The sequence below is a fragment of the Osmia bicornis genome, chromosome 10 (assembly GCF_907164935.1).
Source record: "Osmia bicornis bicornis chromosome 10, iOsmBic2.1, whole genome shotgun sequence".
Classification (NCBI taxonomy): domain Eukaryota; kingdom Metazoa; phylum Arthropoda; class Insecta; order Hymenoptera; family Megachilidae; genus Osmia; species Osmia bicornis.
In genome coordinates, this window is record NC_060225.1 from 3,232,361 (window position 1) to 3,254,336 (window position 21,976).

Below are 21,976 nucleotides of genomic sequence, written 5' to 3' on the forward strand. Positions count from 1 at the left end.
AACGAATCGGTGAAATTGCACAGCCAAGCTGTTCCTATAAATAAGTATCCTAAAAGGGATGCTCGTCTTGTCCGAAAATATATCCAGTCCGCTTTGATTCCTCTAATTTACACATGGCCCTTCCTCATCCGGTTACTCGGTGACGACCTTGCGTCCGTTGCCCATCGATTACGAGTAAAACACTGGAAACGGTATTCGCGATAATTTTCCTGAACGTGCCCGAAAGGGTTAAAGGGTTTTCAACGAGAAGAGGAGATGTAAGGTCGATGCGACAAAGGGGAAGACAGCAGATGGCTGGGACGGTTAGACACCTGGTAATTTTCACCTCGATGTGATCTTCGGATAGCTTAACTAGCGAAACGATTGGTGGATAGTGAGGAGGTCACGATACCGCAGTGGAACGAACAGCCAGAGTGGTTAATGGGTTAACGGCTCCCTCCAATTGGTCGATGACGCGGTGCCCTCGTGACGTCACCGAGTGCAATGCCCCTGTGACGTGGCTACGAGTTCTGCAGGCCAACCAGTGCACAGAAATAGCATACTCTCTCTCTTTTCCTCTCCTCTATGCGTTCGTGTCTCTTTCTCTCTCTCTCTCTCTCTCTCTCTCTCTCTCTTCTGGTATACCTATCTACTGCTCATGTTCGCTCCCTTTCCAAACTGTGCTTTCAGGCTTGCGAACCGCGGAACCTCCTCCACCTCCACCTCCTCTCCTCGTCGTCGTGCTCGTGGACGATGCTACTACTCGCCAAAAACAGCCACGTGACCGGCCAAGGAAAATGTCAAACGTCCACAAAGGAGCAACGAAAAGGGAGAGACGTTCACCTGGTTTACTACGGATGACCCTAATCACGCGCCACTATAATTCGACCGACCGGCCCGATGCGGCGGACAAGATGAACAGAGTATACGTCTATTTTCGCCAAGTCAAGGTGCCTTGAAAATACAACGGCTCTCGAAAAACGATCCACCAAGGTTCCTTCGACGAGACGCGATCCGATGAACTTCAAAAGGATTCATACGATTTACCTTTGACGGAGCTCGGTATTCTTTGATTCCTCCACTTTGATCAAGAGTCACCCTTTGTAAAAAGAAAAGATGCCTCGATCGATTGATAGCACGTTAATTACCGTGAAAGAGTCGTCGGTGAGTGGCGCATGAAATTTTATAGAATCTAGTAATCAGAGTAATAGAATTTGCTTCTGATTTAGCCTCAGCAGTGTATCGATAGATTCTGTTTAATCCGGGGTAAAATTCCGGAAGAGGAAATGAAAGGAGATCGTACACTTGGGCGGAAGGTAGGACAGGAAATGTATTTAGAGCCGAATGGGATCGTTCAAGGTTCTCCACACACGAGGTCCGCGATCTCGAATGGCTATCGGGCCGATCTATCGCGAAAAGTGGACGGTTTTAGCCGACAATGTTTCTTATCTTCAACATTCCTACACCTCTTTCCCTCCGAATAACAAAAGATTGGATTATATCGAACGGACTGCCGTGAATTCGACCTTCCCCTTCCGCAAACGAACCCCATCCTTTGTCGCCAAAAGGGCTTGGTCCGGTTTGACCTTTTCGTTTCCTGCCCTTCGACGAGTTCTTCGGCTCGCTTTTCAGCTCCACTTGTGAAAGCGTTCTGCCTTTATCAGAACAGAAAAGGCTATTGACAAATGTCACCGTTCCACAGTTATTTTAACGAACACGCGGGAAAAATGTCAAGTTCCTTTTTTTTGGCGAAGATCAAATGCCTCCCCCTTTAACGACTCCGAACGTGTCGAAACTCTCGACGAGCTAGAGAACGGAATCAGCAACGAAACAAGTAACACCCAAACGAAAGGGGAGAAAAAGCCATTCAAGTAACACGAACGAGGAGAAATTCATAAAACTGCTGGTAAAATGATAGACGGTGCGGTACACTTTGCGATGAAAATCCCAGCCGGGTTGCCACGAGGTAATAGCGTTCTTTAATGAGGCAACTTCGAAACCTCGGTGGTCGAACAAGGTAGGCGAGGTAGACAGAGAGAGATTGGAATCGCGAGAGCAAGTAAAATTAACCTACAATTTCATGGGGATCCATTCGCGTTGTTCATCCGGGCTCTCCACGTCACAGCTCATCCCGCTATTCTCTGGCTCGTCTCCGGCTCCCTTTGCGAGCAAATCGATTCCAATGTTCGCGAGGAACAACGACACGTTCCTCCCAAGAGGGCAGCGAAACCAACGTGCTCGAGAAACTAATATTTCCACGATTTTCTTTTAATCTCTTGCCAAGCTGACATTCGGATATTTACGGGTATCAATCTTTGACACGGTAATCTCTGAGGGACGCATTTCTTTTCTCCCCCCCTCGTCACTGCTGATTAATAATTTAAACTGCGCGCACTAACGAAGAGAATCCGAGGAAAATCACGAACGAACGAACGACACTAATGTTGGCTCGCTGTCGTTACGAAGACTGCAGGCTCGCACCTTAGGCAGTGTCTTAGCGCTCGGCTCCCCCGGCGAAGCGTACGAAATTCGGAGGACAGCCTTCCCCAGCGTCCTCGCGACCAACTGACGGCGTAGCGCGAGACGACCGGACAGCGACGCGGATTCGAACGATCATCGAGGTGTCACTGGCCTGAGACGCTTTTATAATCGTCACCTTTTCGATAGAAGTTAATCCGTCGCCGCAAACGACGGTTATAGACGTCCTGCATACTTTCATTAATAAAAAAAAAGAAACATTATCAGTTTATTTGTTAATTATTTGTGAGTTGCTTTAATGATCAAACGATGGCTATAGAAGCTAGCATTTTATACATTTCCTGGAAAAACTGGAAAAATATTCACTTCTAAACTGACACTCAATTTCCAATGGCAGTAATAAACAATTTAAAAAGAAGTGCGTTTCTGGAAACGATTTTAAAACTAAAAGTGTTCGGCAATTGGTTAAGGGATGAGAAGGAAAAATGTACGTTGAGGTGACGAGAGTTCCTTGTAAGACGATGAAATATAGTGGCAGGAAGCGAGGGACGCGAGGATAGGGAGGGGAAAGAGAGGTAAAGCATCTGGTGTAACGTCACCTGTCGACAGTAGCTTAGGTGTGCCGGATGTAGCAAGAAAGGGAAGTCGAGCGGCTTTCCGTGATGTCATTGACTACACGGCATACCTGGTGGGGACACACACGAAAAGGGGTACGATCGACGGAAGGGGTAGGGTGGGCGTTTCAGGAACAAGAGAAGGGGATGGAACAGAAGCGGGGCTATTCTTGGCCGTTTCAAACACCGTCCTCGTGCTCGTATATACGGTTGCGTAACAACCTGAGAGACCACTCTCGAGGAGGTCTTCGCGAAATGGCCACAGCTGCTGATGTGGCTGATGAAGAGCGATATCGATACTCTTGGGAAACAGGAACTGTCGATTTCTCCTAATAAAAACGGCTGATCCCAACCGTCGATGAATTTATCAGATCGTTCTACTTTGTATCAAGATTTCTATGGAATTCATCGAGCGAATTGAAAAGACACGGTTAATATTTTAGTGGCGAATCCGAGGGTTACCTTTCGGCGATCCTTTAACCTAACACCGCTATAACTAAACTTGTCCAGTCCGTGCGGCGAGTCATAGTTTCAAACTCCGCACTTGATCGATTAATTTTCCATACTCTCGGAATCCGTCAAGGTTGCACAGCAGGTCCCAAGGTCAGTATCGAGAAACTTTACACTCACGGCAATGCGTACTATGCAGAGCAGCGTAATAAAATGCTGACATTTCAACCCCTATCTATCGACAGACGTTCATTTCCTTCACGTCGATCAACAGAGAAATCTGACGATTGATACGATGCAATTGAGATAGGAGATTGTCAAATTGGTACAAATGTTGGTTGTGTTTCAGAATGACCCCCCAAAATTGAGAACTCAGGTTAGGTATGTAACCTAAATTGACTACAAGAAACCGATTAAAGTTGGTTTCAGAGCTGGATGTCTTACCGTTTTCGAGATATCGTGATAAGGTTAGGTTAGATTAGGTTAGGTTCTGTGTATGCGCAGTATCGAATAGCGCATGCGCAGTATTGAATAGCGCATGCGCAGTATCGAATAGCGCATGCTCAGTATCGAATAGCGCATACGTAGTCCCAAAATTGTGTACAAAATTGTACCACGATATCTAAAAAATGGTAAGACATCCAACTCTGAAACCAATTTTAATCGGTTTCTGGTAGTCAATTTAGGTTATATACCGAACCTGAGTTCCCAATTTTGGCGGGGCCATTGGGAAACTAATTCCAAATGTTAAATGAAATAAATCCTGAAAGTAAGTACCGTACAGAGGGAGCGTATTGCAGGACAGTCGGGGTGGATTAGCGTAGTTGGGTGAACAGTAAATAGCAATGCAGCGGATCGATTTACAGGAGTATTCGATCAATCGTTTATTATCATCTTCGCGAAACGACGAGTAAATAATAAATGACTTCGCTAGCCGAGACATGTAACATTGTGTTTACGGCTTTTCTCTCTTTCCCTATTCTTTCATTTCTTTTTCAACTCATCGCGCGTGTGTATTTTGCTCTCGCCTCGGTTTTCCGATTACTTCTGGCAAAAAAATTCTCGCAGACCTTCTAAAAGAAAGTAATGCAAGTAGAAAAGAAAAAAGCGAAATCTTTGGGTGGAAAAGTAGGGGAAAAATCGATCGGTCTTTGGTCGAGTTTCGAAGATGAAAATGAAGAAATTCGGTAATAATTTGAGAAGAACGCATTGGTTTCCATTGTTCATGTGTGGAAATCTAAATGTAACGGCGAAGGGACCGAAGCGGGGTAACTAAGGTGGACCAGTGGGCTTCGAGCTATGACTATGATAAATTATACAGTAGTTACTATCGATCTCACCGCGCCTAAGGTCAGACACTACGGTAAAATCGAGTTCGAGCCAAGCATCGACCCGAGAATAAATTCAATTTTCCCGCTCTAAATAACGAAACAGTTCTTACGAACCCTTGGGAAACGTATCAGTGATTCGTGTCCAGAAAAATCACTACCCTTCTTCGATTACATCGATCGGAAATTATTCCGTGCCGTCAAAAATGTCTCCCTGAAGATATTGGAAAAAAAAAAAACAGGAAAGAAAGAAAGTGACAGAAAATTGCCCTTTCAAATCACCGAATTCGACGACCTTGACCCGCGTTTCTGACTGCATATTTTAATTCATCAACACGGTATCTAAGATACGGCTGAGTATTATTAGTTGCCGTTTAGTTCGTGCAAATTGACAGTATCGATTTCGTCGTTTAACTGCAGACACGTTGGCGGGAATAGCAGAGCGAAAGGAATTATTGAAATGATAAACTTTACACAAATGGGTAATAAAGCGGGGGTATAGTGGAAGAGTAAAGATGGTTTTAAACTAAGGCACCAGTGGAAACATTTAACAGTACTGACCGCTTTCCAAGATTAACGGAAAGTACTTTAAAGGAAACTTTACAGCTGTTCGAAGCATTTGAAAACCTCGCGGTTCGTCGGATACTAAATCATCTTTCGTACGTATTTCCACGTCGTCGTAAATTTGACAAATGGAAAACTATGTACACGAATCTTCCTCGTGGCTATTCTTTATTTTTCTTAAATAATTTTCATTACTCAGCGAGCGATAAATTTATGATATTATATTTAGTGTACCGATGACAATAGACAATGAAACACTGAGAAAATATCAGAGCGTTTCTGAGAGGCCACTTGGCAAACACACAAATCGCTTAGCCTATTCTTGAAAATCCAAGAAACAATGTCCCTAGGAAAGCTGTAAGGTCTTGCCAAGACGGGATTAGTCGACACACCGGATAGGAATCCAGGATGTCCGGCATTCCGTTTCCTACGGATTCTTCGATTCCCGGAAATCTCACCGGCTTGCGGCTGATACCAAAATTTTTCATCTTACACTCCTGAGAATTTGTAACGTCGACGGATAAATGAAATTCGCGAGATCCGGTGAAAAACGAACGACCCATTCGCCTTGGTTAAAAGGTAGACAGAAAGGACACGGAATCGTAGACTCGGCTGTTTGTCATGGATAAGCAGGTAAACATTGCGGTAAAATCAATAAGATGGCCGTTTATAGATGAAAGCGAAGGATATCGAGTACCGGTGCGCGATTAGATAATTGTGAAATCGAAGAAACGTTTCACGACTCACCGTCTTTCCTGTAGTAAAGGATCTCGAAATGCTTTTCGACGCCGGCGGCGAGGGCGTCGCGAAGGGCTGCGACCGCATGGGGGGACGTCATTGGCCCATGAAGGAACTCGCAAATCGCCGGTCTCTGCATCACTTCCGCCCTCGAAAAGCCCGTCAGCCGGCAGAAACCGTCCGAACAATATATTATGTGACATAGTCCTTGTTGAGCGTTGGCCACTAAAAAACTTCGATCTGCGAACAAATCGATCAGAATAATATCAGTCTTTTGCGATATCGCATTACTTTCGGGTCCTAGAAAAATTTGAAAATTTTCAAATTTCTAACAATATTTCAACAATTCGAAATTTCTGAAACAAGTCAGATCCTCTAAAATAAATTTCGGATTGCTGGAATGTATGAAAGGACAGAGTATAGCGAGCATCTGGTACTACAGTGAATTTTCATCGGCTCATTAGAGCGCGTGGTTGGCATGCTTTCTGACTTTGTCCGAAATTATCTTTTCTTGTCAGCCACGCGGTAGAGATAGACAAGTTATAACGGGCATAAGTAAACGAACAAGTATTTATAAGTCGTCGATTTTTGAAAATTAACAGACGCGTTAGGAACGAATCGCGTGGGAGGATGTAGGAAGAAACACAAGTCCGACGACAAATTTATTATGGCGATATTAAAACGAAAGAAAACAAACACAAAATAGATTTCAAGCATTGAAGAGAAAAGATGTCTGGCGGAGGATCGAAATCACGAAAATTCGCGCTCCCATTGCGACCTTCGTCCTAAATCTGGCGGCGGTCTTAGAGTGCACACCATAAAATATTTTGGTACCGCCCATTAAGCTCGTTTGCCGCAGACGTCGTAAGCCTCGGTTAATTCGGCTCGTTTCTAACTCGGCGACGGTTTTGGACATTTTTCATTGCGCGCCTCAAAGGGTGCCTTCTGCCGTAAATCTACACGTGTGATGCTAAAATTAGTATGTATGCGGGTACACCAGACGCTCCGTCCACGTTGCCAGAGAGAAATTAATACGCCCTTTGTCTCCTACCACCGACTTAATGAACCCTTTAGCGGGTTAAAAAGTATCCAGTAAAAATTTTCAGAAATATTTACAGGAAATAATGAATTACATTGAAAGCGGTAACAGAGCAAATGTAACAAGGGTCGTTAAGGTATTAAATTTCCCAAGTGTTTTCAACCCTTCTCGATTGCTCAACGAACCGAAAGCTCGCGTGAAAAGATTGCAATTATCATCAAGGGGTTGCAACATTGCAAGCCCTTCTTATAAAAATAAATATCGATTCAAGATACTTTCACGAGAAAACTGCTCGTGCGAAGTTTATTAAAAAGAGGGTGTTCAATTAATAAAGATTCCAAAATGGTACATATTAAATAAGGGTTGTCAGGAGAATTCATAAGCTTATTTATTACTCGTCACTTGGAATAAAGTTAGGAGAAGCGAGCCGACCTTAAGAAAAATCTTAGTTACGCGAACGCGAACGGGTCTGATTGGTGCGCAAATTTCGAAGGCGACAATTTTCGAGCGGCGTCGCAAGAGTACCGACGTCGTACTAGAATTCGAGAGAAATGTCAACCACGAGAACGTCGAATTGAATCGCGTTCCACGGCTACCGTACCTACGTCCCCGTCAATCTTCGCTAATGCCTAAACATTCTGCAAAGGACAATCGCGTTTAACGAAGAGGAAATTGAAAATACGAAGGAACATCTCTCCCTGGCCCGTTAAACTCCAGGCCAATGGCCATTGTTGATCAACACGACGGCAACGTGCCCGATGAAATTATCCTGAATGTTACGTGACCAATTGGTGAACCGTTTAAAGTGCAGAACGGAAATCGAATTCGGTTCTGTTGACGTTTAACCGTTCATCCTTCGTGAATCGATGAATAATAGACGGCGTGCAGCGGACAATCGCGTCGATAATGTGCCAGCGTATGATTAGAATCGAAGCGGTAACCCTTTCTATCGAACGGGTAGTCCTTGTGGATTTTAATTAAGTAACGACAAACATTTATTTATACTACAAACTAGCAAGTATTTTATACGATGAAATAAAAATAGTGGAATTTTCGCGACACACCTGTTGGAAAGCACCCTCTTGGAAAATTTCACACCCCAGTCACGTCGATTCATCCGTTAGAAACAGTTAGCAAAGCGTTTGGAATAATTAAGCGACGTAACTTTTCCAGCAAATTTACAGCATACCCTGTTCACACGCGGCTCGTTGAAATCTCAATTTTTCCCTCCTACTCGTCGTTCAACGACCCACGAGCATCCCCTAAACGGTTTCGCGATCAAAGAAATTCTCCGCCGAGCGTGACTTTGAAAGGCTAATTCAGAAGGTGTTGCAACGCGAAGGAGAAACAAATAGGTAGCGGGAGAGAAACGATGTATACAGCCAGTTCTTTTTACGAATCGTATCCGAAGCCGAGTTTATCGGCCGAACTAGAAATAGATTTTGCCGAGTTCGCATCGGTGACAGGCTCGCAGGGCTGGGCCCTTTGCCAAGGATGTCGCTTCGCCACGGGAACTACTTTGCGGTCCGCGCTGTTCCAGAATACCGAACCGGACAAGTTCTTATCTTTCCGGCCCGCTAAACCGACCACGTCTCTGCAACTCCATATTCTCCCTAATCCCTCAAATTTTACCCAATTTCAATCCGAATGCAATTCAACGGTTTCAAGGGATGACGCGGATGGTACATTCTACGGGATGATTCTCGATTTATCTTTCCACCCGCCCTTGAACGGTAAACCGGTGGCCGATTCGTCTTACCCGAATACCCGAAAATACGACGGAGTCACGCTAGTCCACGACAGTGTTGTGACAAGCTGGAGCGACCTTGTCGTCGTGTTAAAGTTAAATCCGCTCACGCGGTTCGATTTAAACATCGTATATATAAACATAGAACTGGCCCGTGATCCGTCTGTGACCCAGGTCGAAAGAGGCTGCCGCGCGATAAAACCTGGTCGGGGGTATGGGGGGGAATGAAGAGAAAAGGGAACGCCTCCAACCTGTCGATACCGTGTTTAGAACGAAGAGGTTGGTTGAATTACTAGGTACGTCGTTTGAACGAGGTTGACACGTTTGATCAAAAGAAATTACCCGCCTTTTTGTTCACTTTTGTTATTCTGAAACGATCCTGAACTTCGGTAGAGTACGGGTATCTGCAATAGCTGTCGATGTTGTTAACACTTTAAAGGTTGCGCGTTTCGCGGAATCTTTCCCTCTCACAATTTTAAGTTTACTAATCGAGTTTAGAATAGATTATTAACGGAAGTATACTTGAGAATTTCACTTTATTAATATTTCACTCTGCTAAGTTTATCGATCTGCAAAATGTTAAAAAATCCTTTTATTTATTTATTAATATTTGGATAGTACGATCCTGAATCCCGATCGACAGCAGAAATTTATCACCGATAACGTCGATGCTTGTTTACGTTGCCGTATGGCTATACTACTTAGAGATCAAGAAAGTGGAACGACTCGTTGAATTACGAGTCCGCACACGTGTCGTGCTTGAAGAAACGAATAAGCCCGGTAATTTTCCTTGCAACTTTTTCTTTTTCTCCCACGATGTCGTTGGTTATCCATCTGGTACACGATTTTCTTTAAAACGTCGTCCACGAGGACTGCGTTCGAGTATGCAACAGCGGCAGGCCTTCGGTGCCAAGAACGCAACTTGCGCCTGGTGTCGCAGAAGAAAATAGAAGTTCTACGAATGAACGACAGTTTTAAGATCGTAACTCAACGCATCGGAATATTTCAAGGAACCACGTCATTTCTTCGTTGGGAACAATCGATCAAAACGGTTATTTTGAATCGATCAAAATCAGCTAACTACCTTGTTGCGACATCGAACTGCGGATCCGATGAAAATCTGTAATAATTTATTCAACGCGAGAACCGCCGCGGGGAGTCATCGACGCGCGATAAATATAGCGAGGAATTATTTTACTTGAAATTACAAATACATAATAGATCTTTTTGAGAAAGAAAAGATCTTTCGATAGAACAGAATGTGTGACGGTGGAAACGTGAATTTTGGCAACTTCGTGAATTTCAATTTATTCGCCGACGCATCCACTACTCTTAAATCTTTCCTTCGGAAAACTTCGGACAATTTCTGAGAAACTAAAATAATATGCACTATTGCACTTTACGATAAGTATGCCACGGCACGTTTAATGTATCGTGAAAGAATAATACAATAGTTTCAAAGCTTTCCAACATATTTGAATCTCAACGTTTTCACCCTTGGACGGCGGACCATGAAGAGAGTCCCAATTTTAATTCAATTTTGTATTTCGTGTAAAAATTATTACTTTAAAAATTATTCTCCTAATATATGAAACTCCTTCCTTTTAAAGTTATATATTTAACCTTAAGTAAGTTTACGTCTCGATTGACCCAGACTCTTCGAGGGTCAACGAATGAACGTTTTATCGACGATAAACTTATTACGCGTTGAACAGAGTAATTGCTGAAGACAATCATTAGGATCTCCCGGTGTTCGATGCTCGAGTAGGTATAATTGAATAGATATTTCTAGTTCATCGTCGGTTTATTATCATCGAATTCGAACGGTATTCTTCAACCGCAAAGCTACGTTTCAAGAAAAACAAGCAGACCGATATCTTCAATGAAACCTCGTGCTCATTTAGCATCCGAATGCATGAAACAACATTCGAAACGATTGTGAGAACGTGTTGTCGCGGGATACATCGAGCAGTGCACCGAGCAAACGAAAGGAGAGATCTTCAAAGAGCCGTAAATCGGCTGCGGAGCATCGAGAAAATGAAAAATAACAAACTTCGTGGCTGGACGCTCGGAGAAGGGAAATTGCGCCTCGCTTTATACCAGACGCGATTACTATCCTTTATGAACGCTTTAAATAAACTTTCGAAGAAAAAGAACAATAATTCAAAGACAAAATAAAGGAGAAGTCAGCGCACTGTGAAATTGCATTTTAGAAGCCGCTCGGACAATTTATTTTACAAATAAAATCACATTATTATTTTTCAAAATTTTCCAACAATTAACCTTTCGACACTTTTCGACCTTTTTCCATATTTTATTTCTGTAATTGGGTCAAAATGACTCCGACGAGGATTAATTCTATATTAGAATATTTTTCACCCAACTATCTTCGATTTTAGCGAGAAAGAAATTTCTCTCTGGTCCGTTCTAGCTGTTAATCAGCGATTCGTTATTTTCTACGTGTAAAAGCGTCCCGCGACAACCTAAATACTCAACGGGCTATTATAATTTTCAGAGAAACACAAGAATGCTGGGACGAAATCCTTCCAGCACGATATCTCGCGTATTTATAACGCTAATTTGAATGGTGCCTAGGCCAGTACTCAATTTCGAAAGATATTTTAGCGACGCATGTGGTCTACGTTAAATCACAGATGCCACGAGTCATGGACGTGTATTTTGCACGCGACACGATCACATTAACGCCTAGGCGAAAATGCTGGAAACGTTTTTCATCGAAATCGATTTAAAACGACATCCTTCTGTACGATATGATTAACGCCTGCGATAGAATGTCAAAAAAAAAGAAAGGTGTGAAAAGTGAATCGGTGAAAAATGACCATTCGTTCGTATCGCACAGTGAGTTTCTATGAAATCTTTACTTTTTACCCTTAAACCTATATATTTCCTCGAAAATTTGAAATTTGTTAACAAATAAGTAAAATTATTACGGACATCTTTCCATATTTTTCTATCACTGTTTCTACTATTAACATGTTCACCCTTGAACAACGAAGCTCGTGACCATCGTGACCCAAATTTACAAAATCTATACAAGGACATTCATTTAAAGTTGAATGTATGATATTTTAATGAAACGGTTTCAAATGTTCGAAGAATAATTTTTAGAAGAACAATGTAAAATTAAAAAATGAAAATAATATGAAATACAGAATTACATTAAAATTGGGACTCTCTCCATGGTCTGTCGTCCGAGAGTTAACTTATTCCCATAATCAGTGAATGAACAGTTTCACATTTGGAAAATGAAAATAATACGAAATACAAAATTAAATTAAAATTGTTCCTCTCTCCATGGTCCGCCGTTCGAGCGGACGAAGAGAAACGTTCGGAAATTAATGATCTCTTTCCCGCCTCTCGAACAGATGATCGAGCAAAACAAACAATCGATCGGTTTGTTGGCAACGCGTCACCGTGCGAGAGAGAAAAAATTCACGAAATATTCCAGCCAAAGAAGCGGCGGAGGAATGCTAAGCGATCGACGACAAATCAATCGATGAATTCTCTCGATAGCTTCGCTAAAATAATCTCATAGGCGATCCTCGCGAAGCTTCGAAGACGTTCTCGCTAGGAAAGAAACGATGTCTATCGAAAGCTTACGGAAAAATGTCTGAAAAGACAGAAGGAGAATGTGAAACGATTTTCCTGCAGAGAGGGGAGGGGAAGTGTACGGAACCACCCTTGTATATTTCGAAGCCGGTTAAAAATAGTCAAGCGTGTATTTCCAAACGAAATAAATACGCGAGCACGCGTTTTGCTCGCACGTTCGCGGCTTACGGACAATCTTGAAATCAAGGCTGCCAGATGACGGTTCGACGACGAAATATAGAGATATCTAAACCGTCATTCTGTCGTCGGTCAAACTTTGCTGTCTTCAAATGTGTTCGACGTTTCACTGAAATTGCCATCAAACTTCTTCAGGGACGCTGTCACACGTGCGTCTACTCTCCGACGATGTCGGAACGAATTCATCGTTCGTTATGCGTTTTAATTAGGGATAAGTTTCCGAATGGCCCCCCAAAATTGAGAATTGACTTGAAGAAACTGATTAAAGTTGATTTTAGATCTGGATGTCTTATTGTTTTTGAGATATCGTGGTAAGAAATTTTAGTACAACTTTGGGACTACGTATGCGCTATTCGATACTGCGCATGCGCCATTCGATACTGCGCATGCGCTATTCAATACTGCGCATGCGCTATTCGATACTGTACGCACACGGAACTTAACCCAACATAACCCAACCTTACCACGATATCTCGTAAACGGTATGACATCCAGCTCTGAAACCAACTTTAATCGGTTCCTTGTAATCTTTAGCTTATATACCGAACCTGAATTTTCAATTTTGGGGGGGCCATTCGGAAACACAGTCTTTAATTAGAACCATTTTAATATATTTATCAATATTTTTAGAGTGCCTCTTCTGTTTCGACGTTTGTTTACGGGATTCGTCATAACATTAAAATTAGATAGAAGAATCTTAGGCGATGCATCTTGTAAAAATATATATTCTACTCTATGAGTTTAATTAGCTTCAAGTTATGTTAGAGGATGGCTCTGTTTGCGTAGGTACAGTGAGAAAAGGTGTACATTTCGTTAAAAGTTCACGAGAACCATTCAACAGAACGATAATACGCGAGTATACGTTACATGAAAATGAAAGCAGCGATCTTTTTGTTGCAACAGTTTCGGTTTGTCGTGTTTCCTCGTATTATTTTTAGCCGCCTCTTCTTCGCATTTCCTACATTCCATCAACCGTTCGATCGAGTCATTTCCAAAACGTTCCCTCGAAATATTATGCAACCGAACAATTTCAAGTTTCCGGTCAATTTTCTTGGAACTCAATTCATCGACCATCGCCTAAATTTAAACACTCGATTTTTTTTTTTACGAAGGTATGAAAATCTTTTGTTTAGAAATTCTTTGCTTAGACTTAGGGTTAAATATCGGATAACACGATTCGTATCCGGCATTAGGGAAAAATCAATGCCATCGAATTATTCCTAATCGCCTCCGCGATAGACCGCTCGGCGAATAATATACCGGGAGCAATTATAGCAATCGATTGGGTCTTGATGAACCCTTCCATTAAGGTCTATAGAAGCTACAAGGCGTTGATATCTTCTCCGTTCATCCAGGGGAGAAAGAAAAAAAAATTCGCGGAGGACCGCGGAGAATTTTAAATATCCATCCTGGCAAAAGCCCAAAGCTTCTGGACGAATTTATCGCGCGGCACCGCGCGTATCCTCGTTATTGTGTACGCGTATGCCGCTCGTAAACGGTAACGAAGAAGAAGAAAAGAAGAAACGAAGAAACGGGAACGCGGACACGGCAGTCTACCGTCGCATGTAATGCCCGTTAATCCTAGAATTATCAGAGCCGATTCTAATCTCTGAATCTGATCGTGATAAACGGAGGGAAACTGTTGGAAGACGGTCAAAGCCACGTGACGTAAACGAGGCTTCTCTTTCTTTTTTCCTCTTTCTCCATCCCGGGACCGCACGATTTTCGTGAAGAAACGAAGGGAAAAGTGGGTCAGAAAAGCTTCCACGAGAGATCTCGATCTAGCCGTCCCTGGTGCCTCGTCGTTTCAATGAATCACCGACGATCTCGATGGAATTTATGAATTTTGTTCGCGATCATCTGTTCGATATTGGATAAACGAATGTTTTGACTCGCGATGAGCTGTGAAAAATGGTGACAAATATTATCGACGGGTTGATAAATGCAATAAAAGTTCGCTATGGATTTCAGACCGTGATTTTCGTACATTAGAGTATTTTAACTCCTGTACAGTTGAGAATAATTGGTAAAAATAAGAGAGAGATTTATAATAAAACAGAAGCGAGCCTCAGGACCGAATTAAGATTTCTAAGGTCTCAGGGCTACGAAACCTTCAAGGGCCACCCTTGATTCTCAATAAAATTAATTGATATTTAATCGAAGTGAGACCCTCTTAGATCACCCCTTAATTCGCCGCTGCAAGCCTAATAAATTATCGAATTCTGTTAGCTATTTACTAAGCGTAAACAAGCTTAATAAATTATCAAAACTTTTCCTTCTACCCCGGCGCCAGTTATTAGAGAGATAGTAGAAAATATATTAACAAAGTTAATTCGTTTTAATTTAGTTTCGCCTCTTGATCGAAGGCCTAATTCTAATCCTTCAAACTATTGAATTTTCGAGGATTTAACTTTCGGAAACGTAGCCAAGTATTTATAAAAAACAAATCCCCCCATTCGCGATTGATATCTCGAGAAAGTTTGAATAATTAGAAATATCAACACGAACTGTAACATGTTTTATCTGATTCAAGTGTTTCCCAACTGTTGGTTATACAAGGTAAATTACCACGTCAAGTTATGCTTTTCATACGGTAGAAAATAAATTTATCGGCGGTAAAGATCGAAGAAAATTGTTCGTTCGCTTGATAATTTCATCGAACGTTAGATTGTTGTAAAACGAGGGGGTAGATGGATAAGAATGAAATTTCCAAAGCAACAACAACGATAATGGGGCTGCCACCGTGAAATACAATTTAAAGTAGCGCAGGTCTAATTGTCGACTTTTAATAGTTCCATACACGGAAACGAAAAGTCCGTGCCAGGTTCCAGATGTCACATTATTTTCGACTGTGTAGCGAACGCGTGATCACAATTCAGGGTGTGTTTAACGAACCACCTGTCCTTGACACGAATATCACCCATGGACATGATTAATAGCACAATTATTCTTAATAATTAATTCGCGGGATTAAACGTGCCTTTCAACGTGCAAGAATCGACGAATTCAAAGGAAGGAATATTATTCAATTTCTTTTTAAAATTTCTGGTACCAGTGACCAGAGATTTCTGGGTCGCCGGGGGCCCTCTTAGTCGATAAATTTGTTTCAAAAATTATTTATCCTAAATAAAATTAAATAAGGGAATAATGGAATTCTTCCCTTATGATTTTGCAAAATAATTATTTCTGAGATTTTCGTATGATCATATAAATTTTCGAGCAAACCGATTTTCCTAAACGTAAAACATAGATCGATCGCTTGTAGGGTTAAGAAATCTGAACCCTTGTCCAAGAAACGTCTGAATGGCTGGTTTATTATTCGCGAAGGAAATTCTGGGGCGTCGTAGATGCTTCATCATCGATTACACGCTGGTCGCGAGGAATTATGTTAGTTTTTCAAGGCCTGTGCGGTCGCGATTCGACGATGTGTTTCCGCGTGTGAAACAGATTGCCCTCCGACGTCCCGTTCGATTACGGATACAAGAAGACAGCTGAAGAGTATCGAAAGGATGACTACGGCGATGATGAAGGGTGTACGGAAAGGTGAAAGGGATAAAATAAAGTGGAAGAAGAAGAAGAAGAAGACGAAGGAGAAGAAGAAGAAACGAGCGAACGCTGGATGTACATACACGTGCTATAGAGAGAACGTCAGATTAGAAGCCAAGGCTTGACGGGCAGCAATGCCACCGGGACAAAAGCCCACCCTGAAGGGGCTGGCATACATATTTTTTATTATATAAATTGGCGTTGCAAAGGTTTCCCAAGAATTTATCGCGTTAATGCCTATTACCGCGCGCCCTTCTGTACGACAGCCGCTGCTTTTGTCAACGAGCAACGATACGCGACCCTCGTCCACTTATTTCCATCGCTTTTTATCCATTATCTTCTGGCGAAACTTGAGAGAGAGTAGTGGGAAAAAGATTATCTAACAGCATGGAATGATCGTTCATTAACCCTGGAACAGTATTTCTGTTTCCCTAGCAACGTAAGCATCTAATTAATTTTGAAGAAAGTTCTTAACGAAACCGTGAGCAGATGAGAAACAATGGGAAATAAAGAGATCGAACAGAGGGGGTATTTTTCGGTTTCACCACGATCAATCCAAGCCCCCGAGCCCTGTCGGTTTTCTCTCCGGGTACTCTTCCCTTGCAAGGACTTCAGGCATGACTCGAGCGATATTGCCAGTGACATGCATTGTCCCATTGTGAAATAGAACTACCCCTTTCCTCCATTTAACCGATTCCTCCCCTATCACAAAGCCTCGCCTTCGTCGAGATGTTTTAAATAATATTGAAAACGGAGTTTCTGGCTCGATGCCTGCTTCTCGTTCCATATGCCGGCTGATATTTTTCTCCCCGAAACTTCGATTTATTCTATCGAGTCGAACAAATACAACAAAACCTGCGGGCTGTTAACTTTATTTTAATCTTCCATCGAGGAAGGAAGTCGTGCCACTTGAAAGAATTTCATTAAACTTTCCCCGGTTTTCGTGGATATACTTTTAAAGTACGTCGAAATCAATTTCGTCTTATTCCATTCGTTTATTATAGAATTATAATCCTACTCAAAGTTTGCCTTTTCTTCCCTCTTTTGCTAATTATTAGATCGTAAAAACGTTTAAGTAGTCTGAACGTAGCAATCAATCTGTTAAACATCTCGCTACGCGATCGTTTATCGTTGTTTAATCAGCGCGCCAACCGCTCGGCGATAAACTAATGGAGGATTAATTTAAGCGAAACGAAGTACAGGAAGCATAGCATCGTAATTTCGTTTAATCACGTTTCTGACGATAACCGAACCGGCGGCTGTGCAATTACATTTTTACTGTCAATGACAAATAACCTCCACCTCCTCCTGATAATAATGAAAACTAATGCTTTCTTCGTCTCGCTATCTTATTCTCTAATGACGCGGTGGGATAATTGAAAAGTAAAAAACCACGGGGTTAATTATATTAGATTGAAAGAAACATTGCGTTCTTTCTTCTGTTTCTAGATGAAAATTGCTAGATTTCAATGGAGGGTAGTTTCGCGTCGAAACTCACCGTGAGTGTCAAACTTCCTGATGATGGTTTCGATAATCGTTGTCCTAGGCGCCACGTGTCCTCGTCTAACAGGCATCTCAGGAATATTCCCAGGTACCTGGGCCGACGAGACGTGGTTGGCGTTCGATCGAAGGCTTGTCAAGCCTTGTTTAACAATTAACGCGTAACACTAGACCACTGAAAAAACACTCGCAGCATGCGTACAAGCACGGTAGAAAAAAGCACAGCACGAGTTGAGCATAATGATTCGTCGAGGACAAAGAGAAGCACCAGCTAAAAAAATGATCGACGACGTTCGTCGCGATATTCGTTCCTGAATCCCGTTCGCTGTCACGTCGCGACAACGTACAGGGGCGAAGAAATATGAAGAAGATTCGTTGCTAGTCGTACATACAAAAGATGATGCTTAGTAAACAATTTAAGGACGTGGCCACTCCAACAAAAGTTCCACTTAACACGCCGCTTTTGTCGTTTCTTTCTATTTCGAAGGAACTCCTTTTTTTTAAATCGTCTCCTCTTCGCGGATAGGATCGTTGTGTGTGTGTGTGTGTGTGTATGTGGTTTTTTTTTCTTTTTCTTTTTTTCTTTGTACAAAATTCAAATGTGGACAGAGTCGATGGCGCGTTTCAGCTCGCAAGAAAGGCTGGATGTCTTTGCTCGACTTCCTTTGGACCCCGGTTACAAGCTTCTACCTAGATATATCTACAAAATCCGAGCAAGCTGTTTCAACGACATATGGGTTGATCCTTTGGTTGATCCAAGGACAAGGAGAAGCTCGATTTTCGCGACGTCTCCGACATGCGTGTCACGAGGTTAGATCCTCGTCTTTATATACGTAGGTGTGTATGTCTGTGTATCTCTCTGTTCCGATGCTTGGCCAGCTCAAGACGTACGATCCAACTCGAGAAAACATCTATTTATAGTGGGATACAACCCTGCGCCTCGCGGCGTTCCCACGAATTCCAGAACAGGATGCCAGGAATCTGGAAAACGTCGCCGTTGCCGTTAACGATTCAACCGATCGTTGGTTGAATCTTCGTTTGTGCAACAGGACTAGTATTCGGTTCGACGATGGTAGTTCAGTTCGAATGGTGAACGTAACGGCGACCTTCTTACTTCGATTCGTCCTCGACCGATTGATCCTAAGACAACGAAAGTGGTATACTTTCGTGATAATCGGAAATCTGTCCGAACGATTCCTTCCAGAATCGCGACGACGATCCGCGAATAATCCGGCGATGATTCGACCTCGTCGGTTCGAAGTCAGGCTTCTCTACATCCGGAGGAATGAACGGTGCACGTTTCGTTGAAGCGCATTGTGCGGACATTTCCACGATCGCTTAGCTAACTTGGAAATGTTCTGACCGTGATGTGCGTCTTGTCGTTTTCCACGCTTTCAATGATCCAACACCGTCGACGAATCTGCGCCCGATGGCTCGCATCCTGACACCTGTTTCGCGGCTGCGAGATCGCGACTACGGAGGAAAGGGATACACGATGTCATGGCGGTGGCGAGGAAAACGAATGAGGAAACGTGGAAGGGAAATAAGGAGACACACCGTCGATCACGACGAGAAAGGCACGTGGTGGAATTCGTAGTTTGCGTTAGCACGATTATAACAAAGCTTGATGGTTTCTATGGATTTATTTTATTCGATGTTCACGATAAGAGATCGGAACGCACACTACCCCGGAATCGAATGTCCTGGTTCCGCGGGGGTCAGACGGTTGTGCATTTCAGCTCGATATTCAGCATTGGTCGAATAACGTATTTGTACTTCTTCTTCATTCTCCGGGAAATAACCAGGGACCTGCGAATTTTCTCGATATCTCTTGAACTATTCATCGGAGAAATTGTAACCTGTTGGCGACGGACACTGACACTGTCCACCTAAAGCACTGTTTCACGAACAACTGTTCCCAACCAGATCCGTTGCCAGAAAGCTAGCATATCTTCTATTATAACTCTGCCAGCGATCTACATTTTCCCAACGATGTTATCCTAGCAAAGAATTACATGTCCTCTTCGAGTCACCACACCTCGCCAGCCGAACAAACCTATCTACCTCGCGTCTCACTGTACTTTAAACGTCCTTCGCTGTTATCCTGACTGAAACAACGTTCTGTCGCGAAGGAATTCCATTCAACACCGGGACCGTATCACGGCCCACCGTTGCTCGATCAACACTGTTGCTTTCCCGCGTGCTCCCACCTTTTAATCGGGTGCGTCTACCGGCGAAGAGGCACCTCGAAGCCGCGTGCCGAGCAAAACGCCGACCAAGGCGAACAATGATTTTTCTTTTTTTTTTTTCTTTTCTTTCTTTTTCGACTGCGATTTCCCGTGGTTTCGTTAGTCGCCGTCGTTCAGTTGGAACTGAAAATACGATGCAAAGCGAAACGGGCCGACGTCTCTCTCTCGGCGACGACGACGACGACCACGACCACGACGACCACCACGACGACGACGACGACGACGACGACCACCACGGCGACGACGACGAAGACGACGCTGGTGGTACGTTAGAGGGGTCGTCCGCGGCGCCTGCGTCGTTTCGACCTAACCCCCACCAGCATCGTTCACCACCCGATTACGCCGCCCTATCATACCCCTCTCGCCAGCCAGTGATAATATTGATAAGGTCCTGCCTCTCTTTCTCTACCGTGTCGTCCTCGTTCCGATGGAATCCGGTCGGATGTACAGCTAGGAAGTCCTGGATAATGTGGATTCTTCGTAAAGAATGGCCAGAAATTATTGCTTCTGATTATTGCGCCAGTTAGCTTCAGCATTTTCGCCTCTTCGAACGACCAAGACGGTCAAGATGGTATAGGCGGAGGATTTTATTGTTAGCAAGGATACGTAAATTTCATTTAACTTATTAATTAATCTAGTATCGCGTGAATTGGAAAAATTAAAAAAAAATTTTTTTTTTAATGTTGGAAACCTATAGAACCTGCTCAAAATGCTATCTTTTATTATTATTAATTTTTAATCAAAGTTATCGAACTTTTCTTTTGTTAATTATCCAATTGCCTAACATTTGAGATGTCGGTCACTGGTGACCCCATGGTGAATGTGTTAATTAACACGTTCCCCTAACATATTGTCTTTATGCTTCTGTCGTTGTACTCGTGCTCGAACACGAGGTTAATTATAAATCGTTGCGGACCATCGCGTTCTAACAAAGAACGTGCACGGAGCAAATTAGTCGTCGAGACAAACGGTTCCCAGTTTTACGTGTCAGCTACAATTTTGCAAATTATCGACTTCATTAGCAGTTTGCAAATACTACAACGTATTGTCTAGAAATAACCCTTTTATTTCAAGCGTTCATTATTTCCCGGTATTCGTGTAACAAACCTCTAATTAATCAACTAGGTACTTTTCTTTTCTATTTTCAACGTAATGGAAAATAAATTGCGGTAACCTTTGTCTCTTATACGTTTGAACAAATTGGGACGCAACGTTAGTATCATGTGTTGGTAATACTGTTTCCTACAATCAGACATCTTCAGGTACAACGCCAGACTACGCAGAAACACAGACGAGAGACTGTCTCTCGTCGGTGGCAGAAATTATTGGAACATGGATTCTTGAGAGAACTGCTGTTGATATAAACGTTAAACTATGTTACCAACAATGTATTTCAGAATGATATTTTTAAACGAGGAAAAAGAATTTGATTCAGTCGAAGACAATTTGACTGCCACAAATATATATGACTAACACTAATACAATACACGATTGCAAACGACATATGTACTATGTTAAATCATGACACGTGCCTAGACGAAGTACGTGTATACAAAACAATCATTTGTCAATAAAGTATCATTGTACACGCAGAATACAATCAAGAATCCATGTCAACCTCCAAACGTATTCGAGACAGCAACAAAAACATGTGGAAGGTTACAACTCACCATATAACCGGACGCTTCAGACGTTCCACAGCTCCACTTCAGAGAAGTACTGCATGTTTCGCCAAAAATTCCTCCTTAACTGTTAGTGGACAGTGCTACGTAACACAATATTCACTCACACTCACTATTTTATCAAAAAAATTGATTGAGAATCATCTCGAATTCGTATTTTCGCACAATTCGCGGGATCGTATGGTAATGGCGCCAAACACGAACGACGTCTGAGCAGTGTTCGAACATGGCGGACGACGAGAATAGCCGAAGAGG

At 42.7% G+C, this 21,976-nt stretch overlaps 1 protein-coding gene across 12 annotated transcripts in view; it reads right to left on the reverse strand.

Annotated features, from left to right (window-relative positions):
* Positions 1–21,959, reverse strand: part of LOC114874382 (potassium voltage-gated channel subfamily H member 6) — an 89,586-nt gene extending 67,627 nt beyond the window's left edge. For 11 of the 12 annotated variants that reach the window (XM_029183587.2, XM_029183589.2, XM_029183586.2 and 8 more), the window contains exons 1-2: positions 17,789–19,307; positions 6,161–6,391 (exon numbers count right to left, since the gene is read on the reverse strand). In XM_029183587.2, coding sequence (XP_029039420.1) covers positions 6,161–6,391; positions 17,789–17,864 — 307 coding nt within the window. In that variant the 5' untranslated portion in view covers positions 17,865–19,307. Of the gene's footprint in view, positions 1–6,160; positions 6,392–17,788; positions 19,308–21,709 lie in introns of those variants that run through there. The other variant, XM_029183596.2, reaches the window with a different exon arrangement.
* Positions 21,960–21,976: the final 17 nt, after the last annotated feature.